The sequence below is a fragment of the Columba livia genome, chromosome 32, assembly GCF_036013475.1.
Source record: "Columba livia isolate bColLiv1 breed racing homer chromosome 32, bColLiv1.pat.W.v2, whole genome shotgun sequence".
Taxonomy (NCBI): Eukaryota; Metazoa; Chordata; class Aves; order Columbiformes; family Columbidae; genus Columba; species Columba livia.
The window spans coordinates 468374-479319 of NC_088633.1; the positions used below are offsets into that span (position 1 = coordinate 468374).

At 66.0% G+C, this 10946-nt stretch overlaps 1 protein-coding gene across 1 annotated transcript; it reads right to left on the reverse strand.

Moving 5' to 3' along the window:
- Positions 1 to 1085: 1085 nt before the first annotated feature.
- Positions 1086 to 10726, reverse strand: LOC110355725 (retinoic acid receptor RXR-beta-like). Its single transcript, XM_065044164.1, is given in 16 exon segments — positions 1086 to 2342; positions 2345 to 2435; positions 2510 to 2615; positions 3850 to 3874; positions 3877 to 3930; positions 3932 to 3944; positions 4037 to 4074; positions 4077 to 4183; positions 5470 to 5599; positions 5678 to 5844; position 7142; positions 7339 to 7517; positions 9827 to 9977; positions 10372 to 10416; positions 10418 to 10668; positions 10709 to 10726. Coding segments are annotated over 16 exon segments (1428 nt in total). The 5' UTR covers positions 10722 to 10726; the 3' UTR covers positions 1086 to 2285.
- Positions 10727 to 10946: the final 220 nt, after the last annotated feature.

Sequence of the window (10946 nt, forward strand, 5' to 3'; positions counted from 1 at the left end):
GGGACACCCCGTTATCCCGGGTCACCCGCAGTTACCCCCGTCCCCATCCCTGTGCCCCCGTGACCCTGTTCCCCACCCGTGTCCCCATCCCTGACCCCTCATGTCCCTGTCCCCCCCGTGTCCCCATTCCTGTCCCCACCGTGTCCCCTGTCCCCCCCTGGTGTCCCCATCCCTGACCCCCTCATGTCCCCATCCCTGACCCCCTCGTGTCCCCATCCATGACCCCCCCCCGCAACCTTGTCCCCCTCCTCCACCAAGGAAGGACATGGGGACAGTGACAGGACACAGGGACGGGACACAGGGACAGGACAGACGGACGGGACACAGGGACGGGACACACGGACAGGACAGACGGACAGGACACAGGGACGGGACACACGGACGGGACAGACGGACAGGACACAGGGACGGGGACACACGGACAGGCAGGCGGCAGCGCGGGGAGGGTCCCAGCAGGACGTGGCGGCAGGTGTGGGTGTCTGTCCCCACATCTCAATGTCCCCCCGTCCCAATGACCCCCCCAATCCCAATGTCCCCACCCCCCCCCCAGTGTCCCCTCTCCCCCGGTGTCGCCCCCATCCCAACGCCCCCCACACCCTGGTGTCCCCCACCAATCCCAAAGTCCCCCCCTCCACCCCAGCGCCCCCCCCCATCCCAACATCCCCCCCTCGCCACGGTGTCCCCCCCCAATCCCAGTGCCCCCCCCCAATCCCAACATCCCCCCCCCCGTCCCCGCAGCCCTGGCCCCTCTCCAGCCGCGGGACACTGGCCCGTTGAGGCGGGACAGAGCGGCTCTGTGTGCCGGGGGGGGCGGGGGGGGCCCCGCTCCATGTCCCCCCCCCATCCCCCGCCCCCCCCCCCCCCCCCCCCAGCGGCTGCTCCGGGAGCCGCAGGTTCGACCCACAGTTGGCTGCGGGGGGGGGACAGAGGGGACACCGCAGTGCGGGGGGGGTCCCTGTGGTGTGGGGGGTCCCTGCAGCCCCCCCAAACGAGCCCCCCAAATGACTGAGAAGCAGCAACTTTAATCACTTAAAATCCAAAGCGACCGGGTCGGTTTTCTTTTTTTTTTGGGGGGGGGACGCCGAAGGTGAATAAAACCACGGGGCGGGAGGGGGCGGGGGGGCTGTAGGACCTACAAAAAACAAAGCCCCCCCCCGCTCCCCAGTGCCCCCCCCACCCCCCAGCCCCCCTCCCCCCGCCCTGGGTACCTGCTGCATAGTGGGGGGGGAGGGGGGGTTCAAAGTGCTATCGGGTGCCTGAGTGGAGGGGGGGGGGGATGGGGGGGGGGGGACATGGGGTGAGGCCCCCAAACCCCCACTGGTTTGGGGGCTCAGGGTGCCACCCCCCCCCCCCCCCCAAAATAACATGCCGGGGGGGTATGACGGGCACCGGGTGCCTGCGTGGTGGGGGGGACATGGGGGGGGGACAGGGGGTGCCCCCCCCCCCACTGGTTTGGGGGCTCAGGGCGCTGCACCCCCTCCCCCCCCCCCGAAATAACACCCTGGGGGGGGGGGTCACCCTGGTGTGACAGTGGTGGGGGGGGGGACACACACACATGGGGGGGGACATGGGGTGCCCCCCACCCCCGGTTTGGGGGCTCAGGGGTGCTGTGCCCCCCTTCCCCCTAAAATAACAGCCCGGGGGGGGTGTGAGGGGCAGCGGGTGCCTGGGTGGTGGGCGGGGGACATGGGGGGGACATGGGGTGACCCCCCCCAAAATAACAGGGGGGGGGGCACCCTGGTGTGATGGGCAGCGGGTGCCTGAGTGGTGGGGGGGACATGGGGGGGACAGGGGGTGCCCCCCCAACACTGTTTTGGGGGCTCAAGGCGCTGCACAACCCCCCCCTCCCCCAAAATAACACCCTGGGTGGGTGTGATGAGCACAGGGACCCCCCCCAATCCCTCGGGGGGGAGGGGGGGGGGTTGTCCTGTTGCCCTCCCCCCTGTTTGGGGGCTCAGGGTGCTGCACCCCTCCCCCCCCCCATATAACACCCTGGGGGGGCCACCCTGGTGTGACAGGCACCAGGTGCCTGAGTGGTGGGGGGGGGACATGGGGGGGCAGGGGGGTGCCCCCCCCAACCCCCACTGGTTTGGGGGCTCAGCGCGCTGCACCCCCCCCCAAAATAACACCCTGGAGGGGTGTGACGGTCACCAGTACTTGGGGCTATGATACAACATCCCAGAGCGCGGGCGGGCGCACAGGGACCCCCACCCCAAATCCCTCGGTGGGGGGGGGTGGGGGGGGTCCGGGGGGGCCCTGTTGCCCACCCCCCGTTTCGGGGGGGCTCAGGAGAGCTGGTGCGGCGCCTCCAGCATCTCCATGAGGAAGGTGTCGATGGGGGTGTGTCCCCGATGAGCTTGAAGAAGAAGAGGTGCTCCAGGCACTTGAGGCCGATGGAGCGCAGCGCCGGCAGGCGCAGCAGCAGCTTGGCGAACCTGGGGGGCGGCCGGGGGGGGATTGAGGGGTGTGGGGGGGTGGTGACCCCCCCGTGTGACCCCCCCAGACCCACCTGCCCTGCTGCTCGGGGTATTTCTGTTTGCAATAGGACTCCAGCGACGCGTAAACCTTCTCCCGCAGCAGCTCCACCTCGCCGGGGTTCGAGAGGCCTTTGGCGTCTGGGGGGGCAACATTGGGGGGGGACACGAATTAGTACAAGGCACGGGGGGGTGCTGGGATTGGGGGGACGTTGGGATGGGGGAGACAGCGGGGGGGGTGGGGGGGGACACCGGGGTGGGGGGGGATGTTGGGATTGGGGGGGACACTGGGGTAGGGGGATGTTGGGATGGGGGGACATTGGGAATGGGGGGGACGTTGGGATGGGGGGGACAGCGGGAGGGGGGTGTTGGGATTGGTGGGGGCGTTGGGGGTGGGGGGGCATTGGGATTGGGGGGACGTTGGGATGGGGGGACAGCGGGGGGGAGTTGGGATTGGGGGGGACATTGGGGTGGGGGGTCATTGGGATTGGGGGGGGACACCAGGGTGGGGGGGACATTGGGAGTGGGGGAGCATTGGGATTGGGGGGTGTTGGGATTGGGGGTGACAGTGGGGTGGGGGGTGTTGGGACTGGGGGGGCGTTGGGATTGGGGGGGACTGGGGTGGGGGGACACACTGGGATGGGGGGACATTGGGATGGGGGGACAGTGTGGAGCGGAGGGGTGTTGGGATTGGGGGGATGTTGGGTGGTGGGGGGGACAACAGAGCGGGGGCATTGGGGTGGGGGGGGACGCTGGGACAGGGGGATGTTGGGATGGGGGGGAACATTGGGAATGAGGGGGACACTGGGGTGAGTGGGATGTTGGGGGTGTGGGGGGACATAGGGAATAGGGGGACATTGGGAGGTGGTGGGGGGCCGTTGGGGCAGGGGGGACACACCGGGGTTGGGGGGGACACTGGGATAGGGGGACATTGGGATGGGGGGGACACTGGGAATGGGGGGATGTTGGGACAGGGGGGACATTGGGAATGTGGGGGATGCTGGGGTGGGGGGGACAGCAGGGGTGGTGGGGGGGCATTGGAACGGGGTGGGTGTTGGGATTGGGGGGGACGTTGGGGTGGGAGGGGACACTGGGAATGGGGTGACATTGGGATGGGGGGGGGGGGCATTGGGACAGGGGGTGTTCGGGACTGGGGGGGACACCGGGGTGGGGGGGCATTGGGGTGAGGGGAGGACACAGGGACAGGGGGATGTTGGGGTGGGTGGGGACAGCGGGAGGGGGGGTGGCGTTGGGATAGGGGGACATCGGGGAAATGGGGGGGACGTTGGGACGGGGGCCCTTTTGGGAATGGGGGGGGACCATTGGGAGGGGGTTCCCCTCGATGTGCAGCCCTCCCCTTTGTGCAGCGCCGTACCCGGGTTGAAGAGGATGATGGCGCGCGCAGACACCCCAGCTCCGTCTTATCCATCCGCATGTCGCGCATCTTGGAGACCAGACTGCGTCAGCACCCTGGCGGCAGCGGGCGGGGGGGGCACCGGGGGGGGTCAGTGGGGTTTTTGGGGCTGCCGAGCCCCCCCCCCCGGCTCCCGGTTCGCCCCCACCTGTCGAAAATGGCCCCCACGCCCGCGCTGTGGGCGCTGTGTTGCGGTGGACGTGGAGGCCGGTGGCCAAGAGGATCCCGTCCTTGACCGTGATGGAGCGGTGCTGCGAAGGACGAGCGATCAGCAGCTCGTTCAGCTCGTTCCAGCCTGGGGGGCAACGGGGGTCAGCACCCCCCCCAAAATATGGGGGGGGCACGCTGAGACCCCCCCGGCGCAGCCCCACACGTCTACCCCCCTGCGCTGTGGGGCTCACGCCCCCCAAGCCAGGCTGGGGATGCCCCGAACGGCCTGGAAACACCAACCCCTGGGGGGGAACGGGGTCGGGACCCCCCCGGGTCCCCGACGTTCCCGAGGCCACAATGTCCCTGTGTCCCCCCAATATCCCCGTGTCCCCCAATGTCCCCACGTCCCCCAACATCCCCATGTCCCCCGATGTCCCCATGTCCCCCAATATCCCCATGTCCCCCAATGTCTCCATGTCCCCCAACATCCCCATGGTCCCCCCAATGTCCCCATGTGCCCCGAGATCCCTGTGTCTCCCGACATCCCTGTGTCCCCCGATGTCCCCCAATGTCCCCATGTCCCCCCTGATCCTCCCCACACTGTCCCCATGTCTCCCAATGCTCCCCCGACATCTCAATGTCCCCCAAGTCCCTGATGCCCCACATCCCCCAACACCCCCATGTCCCCCGCTGTCCCCACATCCCCACGTCCCCTGATGTCCCATGTCCCTGATGTCCCCACGTCCCCTAACATCCCCATGTCCCCCAATGTCCCCACATCCCCCAACATCCCCGTGTCCCGATGCCCCCACGTCCCCCTAACATACCCGTGTCTCCTGACATCCCCAATGTCCCCATGTCCCCTGCTGTCCCCACGTCCCCTGCCATCCCCAATGTCCCTTGCTGTCCCCAATGTCCCCTGCTGTCCCCATGTCCCTTGCTGTCCCCAATGTCCCCTGCTGTCCCCACATCCCCTGCCATCCCCAATGTCCCCACGTCCCCTCCCGTCCCCAATGTCCCCTGCTGCCCCAACGTCCCCTGTGTCCCCTGCCGTCCCCAGTGTCCCCAATGTCCCCGTGTCCCCTGCTGTCCCCAACGTCCCCTGCTGTCCCCAATGTCCCCATGTCCCCTCCCATCCCAATGTCCCCTGCTGTCCCACATCCCCTGCCGTCCCCAGTGTTCCCGTACCCCCAATGTCCCCGTGTCCCCTGCCGTTCCCAACGTCCCCTGCCGTCCCCAGTGTCCCCAATGTCCCCGTGTCCCCTGCTGTCCCCAATGTCCCCTGCTGTCCCCAGTGTCCCCGTGTCCCCAATGTCCCCGCGTCCCTAATGTCCCCAGTGTCCCCGTGTCCCCAATGTCCCCGTGTCCCCTGCTGTCCCCAACGTCCCCTGCTGTCCCCAGTGTCCCCGTGTCCCCAACGTCCCCGCTCACCCGCCCGCAGCAGGATGACTTGGTCGTCCAGGGGCAGCTGTGAGAAATGGGGGATGCGCTTGGCCCACTCCACCAGCGTGAAGAGCTGCTTGTCGGCGGCCTGGCAGATGTTGGTCACCGGGTCATTGGGCTGGGGGGGGACACATCAGCGTGGTGACCCCGAAAACCCCCGCGAACTCCTCCAAACGCCCCCCAAAACACCACCCACCGAGCTGCCCCCGCCGCCGCCGCCGCCCTCCACCGTTTGGTCCGACTTCTGCTCCACCGCCAGCTCGGCCTCCAGGATCTTCTCCACCGGCATCTCCTCGTTGGCGTTGGCCACCAGGTCGCCGTCGCCGTCCTTGTCCTTGCCGCGCTGGCGCTCCTCCTGCACGGCTGCAACGCGCAACGCGGCGCTGTCAGCGGCTCCATCGCACAATCAGCGCTGGGCTGGATTGACCTCTAAGATCATCTATTGTGGAGCAGGAACACCCAGAGGAGGTGACACAGGAACAGGCAGCTTGGAGTCTCTCAGAGGAGGAGACTCCACAACCCCCTGGGCAGCTGGGAGCGGAGAAATGGAGTGAAATAGAACAAGTGTGGAGTGTTGTATCGGGCAGAACAGCCCCAGGGTCAGTGGAAGTTGGGAACGGGCTGGTGGAGCGGTGACAAGGGACCTGGGGGGCCTGGGGACAGCAGGGTGACCATGAAAAAAGGGGTTAGTTCAGATACTGTCAGGATGTACTTAGAGAATACACACATATATATGATATACGTAACCACAGCACCCTGAGAACGCCCATCTCATGTGATCTGGGAAGCTAAGCAGGGTCGGGCCCGGTCAGTGCTTGGATGGGAGACCAGCTGGGTCAGAGAGGTTCTCCTGCCCCTCTGCTCTGCCCTTGGAATAAAAGGTTTGGTACAGATACTATCAGGACATACTTAGGGAACTCGTATGTATGTGTGTATATATACGTATAGAATATATGCACCCACGCTGCCCTCAGAACGGCCTGTCTCATGTGATCTGGGAAGCTAAGCAGGGTCGGGCCCGGTCAGTGCTTGGATGGGAGACCAGCTGGGTCAGAGAGGGTTCTCCTGCCCTGCTGCTCTGCCCTTGAATAACGGGTTTAGTTCAGATACTATCAGGATATATTTGGGGAAACTATATGTATATATGTATGTATGTATATAGTATATGCAGCCACACCTCCCTGAGCACGCCCCATCTCATCTGCTCTGGGAAGCTAAGCAGGGTCGGGCCCGGTCAGTGCTTGGATGGGAGACCAGCTGGTCCAGAGAGGTTCTCCTGCCCCTCTGCTCTGCCCTTGAATAACGGGTTTAGTTCAGATACTATCAGGACATACTTAGGGAACTCATATGTATGTATATATGCAAATGTATGTATATATACATACGTATGCATACATGTATATGTATACAGTATATGCAGCCATAGCACCCTGAGCACGCCCCATGTCATGTGATCTGGGAAGCTAAGCAGGGTCGGGCCCGGTCAGTGCTTGGATGGGAGACCAGCTGGTCCAGAGAGGTTCTCCTGCCCCTCTGCTCTGCCCTTGGATAAAAGGTTTGGTACAGATACTATCAGGACATACTTAGGGAACTCATATGTATGTATATATGCATATGTATGCATACATGTATATGTATACAGCATATGCAGCCATAGCACCCTGAGAACGCCCCATCTCACGTGGTGTGTGAAGCTAAGCAGGTCGGCCCCGGTCAGTGCTTGGATGGGAGACCAGCTGCTCCACCTCTGGTGTTCCTGCTCCACAACAGCCGATCTCGGAGGTCAATCCAACCCGCCGCCGCCTGTGAGATGAACCCCGGAGGACCCCCGACGCGCCGCCCCGCGCTCCCCGTTACCCTCGCGCTCATGCCGGTGGCCAGGCACTTCTGGTAGCGGCAGTACTGCCAGCGGTTGCGCTGGCGCTTGTCCACCACGCAGTCCTTGTTGTCGCGGCACGTGTAGGTCAGGTCCTTGCGGATGGTGCGCTTGAAGAAGCCCTTGCAGCCCTCGCAGCTGTACACGCCGTAGTGCTTCCCTGCGCACGGACGCGGCGGGGGCGTCAGGGGGTCCCAAAGGGTCCTCGGGGTGGCCCCAGGATGGTCCCAAAGTGGCCCCAGGATGGTCCCAAAGGGTCCTTGGGGTGACCTCAAGATGGTCCCAAAGGGTCCTTGGGGTGGCCCCAGAATGTTCTCAAGATGCTTTCAAATGGGCTCAAGGTGGCCTCAAAATGGTCCCAAAGGGTCCTTGGGGTGGCCCCAAAATGGTCCTAAAGGGTCCCCAGGGGTGGCCCCAAAATGGTCCCAAAGGGTCCTCAGGGTGGCCCCAAAAATGTTCTCAATGTGGCCTCAAAATGTACCCAAAGGGTCCTCGGGGTGACCCCAAGATGGTCCCAAAGTGGCCCCAAAATGTTCCCAAAGGAGCCTTGGGGTGACCCCAGGATGTTCTCAAGATGTTTTCAAAATGGGCTCAAGGTGGCCCCAAAATGGTCCCAAAGGGTCCTCAGGGTGGCCCCAAAATGTTCTCAAAGGGTCCTCGGGGTGGCCCCAAAATGTTCTCAAGATGCTTTCAAAATGGGCTCAAGGTGGCCTCAAAATGGTCCCAAAGGGTCCTCGGGTGGTCCCAAAGGATCCTTGGGGGACCCCAAGATGGTCCCAAAATGTTCTCAAAAGGTCCTCAGGGTGTCCCCAAAACATTCCAAAGTGGCCCCAAAATGGTCCCAAAGGGTCCTCAGGGTGGCCCCAACATGTTCTCAGGTGGCCCCAAAATGACCCCAAGATGTCCCCAAGGTGACCCCACAGAGACCCCCATGTCCCCACGTACCCCCACGGTATCCCCATGTCCCCCCGTGTCCCCATGTCCCCCCGTGTCCCCATGTCCCCCCGTGTCCCATGTCCCCCCCGTGTCCCCATGTCCCCCCACGTCCCCATGTCCCCCACGTCCCATGTCCCCCCCGTGTCCCCATGTCCCCCCACGTCCCCATGTCCCCCCACGTCCCCATGTCCCCCCCCGTGTCCCATGTCCCCCCACGTCCCCATGTCCCCCCCACGTCCCCATGTCCCCCCCACATCCCCATGTCCCCCCACGTCCCCATGTCCCCCCCACGTCCCCATGTCCCCCCCCGTGTCCCCATGTCCCCCCACGTCCCCATGTCCCCCCACATCCCCATGTCCCCCCCCGTGTCCCCATGTCCCCCCTGTGTCCCCATGTCCCCCCACGTCCCCATGTCCCCCCACGTCCCCATGTCCCCCCCCGTGTCCCCATGTCCCCCCACGTCCCCATGTCCCCCCCACGTCCCCATGTCCCCCCACATCCCCATGTCCCCCCTGTGTCCCCATGTCCCCCCACGTCCCATGTCCCCCCCACGTCCCCATGTCCCCCCCGTGTCCCCATGTCCCCCCACGTCCCCATGTCCCCCCCACGTCCCCATGTCCCCCCACATCCCCATGTCCCCCCACGTCCCCATGTCCCCCCCCACGTCCCCATGTCCTCCCACATCCCCATGTCCCCCCTGTGTCCCCATGTCCCCCCACGTCCCCATGTCCCCCCCACGTCCCCATGTCCCCCCCGTGTCCCCATGTCCCCCCACGTCCCCATGTCCCCCCACGTCCCCATGGTCCCCCCCATGTCCCCATGTCCCCCCGTGTCCCCATGTCCCTACCCGAGGAGCGGTCCCCGCAGATGGCGCACAGCCGTGTCCCCCCATGTCCCCATGTCCTCCTGTGTCCCCCATGTCCCCCCCACGTCCCCATGTCCTCCCACATCCCCATGTCCCCCCTGTGTCCCCATGTCCCCCCACGTCCCCATGTCCCCCCACGTCCCCATGTCCCCCCCGTGTCCCCATGTCCCCCACGTCCCCATGTCCCCCCACGTCCCCATGTCCCCCCCCATGTCCCCATGTCCCCCCGTGTCCCCATGTCCCTACCCGAGGAGCGGTCCCCGCAGATGGCGCACAGCCGTGTCCCCCCATGTCCCCATGTCCTCCTGTGTCCCATGTCCCCCCCACGTCCCCATGTCCCCATGTCCCCATGTCCCCCCGTGTCCCTACCCGAGGAGCGGTCCCCGCAGATGGCGCACAGCCGTGTCCCCCCATGTCCCCATGTCCTCCTGTGTCCCCATGTCCCCCCCACGTCCCCATGTCCCATGTCCCCATGTCCCCCCGTGTCCCTACCCGAGGAGCGGTCCCCGCAGATGGCGCACAGCCGTGTCCCATGTCCCCATGTCCCCCCATGTCCCCATGTCCCCATGTCCCGTGTCCCTACCCGAGGAGCGGTCCCGCAGATGGCGCACAGCCGTGTCCCCATGTCCCCATGTCCCCCCGTGTCCCCATGTCCCCCGTGTCCCTACCCGAGGAGCGGTCCCCGCAGATGGCGCACAGCCGCTTGCCGGTGCCCCCGTGGGGGTGACAGGGCACGGGGCGCAGCCCCAGGGGGGGCTTCACGTCGTCAGAGCTGCTGACGGGGGGGGGCAGCCCGGGCAGCGTCACCGTCGAGTTGATCTGGGGGGGCAAACCCCACTTTGGGACCCCCCCCTGTGTCTCCCATCCCCCCCCATTCCCCCACCCCACGGGATTTTCTTGCCCCCCCCCTTCCCCTCCCATCTCCCCCTTTTCTTCCCATCCACCCCCATTTTTGGGGACCCCCACTTTCCCCCCCCCCCCCCATTTTCCAAGCCCCCCCTCCCATTTTGGGTGACCCTTTCCCAGCCCTCACTTCTGAGCCCCCCCCTCCCTTTTCCACAACCCCCCGCATTTTTGGGGTCCCCCATCCCTCCCATTTCTGACCCCCCCCCTTTTTCCGCATCCCCCCCATTTTTGGGCTCCCCCCCCTTTCCACCCTTTTCCACCCCCCCCCCCATTTTTTGCCCCCCCCCCCCCCCACCCCCCCCCTCACCTGGGGGCTGCTGACGGGGCCGTAGGCGATGGGGGGGGTCGCGGGGAGGCCCCCCCCCGCCCGGGGAGCCCATGGACGAGCTGATGACGGGGAAGGGGGAGCCCAGGCCGGGGGGGGGCAGGGGGGACCCCATGGGCGCCCCCAGCAGCGGGGGGGGGGGCAGGGGGGGCGGCGGCTCCGGGGGGGGCGGGGAGGCGCTCAGGGAGGAGCTGTCGGGGCTCCGGCAGTCTGGGGGGGGGGGCGGGGGGGTCAGGGACCCCGAATCTGGCCCCTGAGCCCCCCCGAGTCCATCCTGACCTCCCCAATCCATCCCTGACGCCCCCAAATCCATCCTGACCCCCCCAATCCATCCTGACCCCCCCAAATCCAACCCTGACCCCCCCAAATCCATCCTGAATACCCCAAATCCATCCCGACCCCCCCAATCCATCCTGACCCCCCCAAATCCAACCCTGACCCCCCAATCCATCCCGACCCCCCCAAATCCAACCCTGACCCCCCAATCCATCCCGACCCCCCCAAATCCAACCCTGACCCCCCAATCCATCCCATCCCCCCCAATCCATCCCGACCCC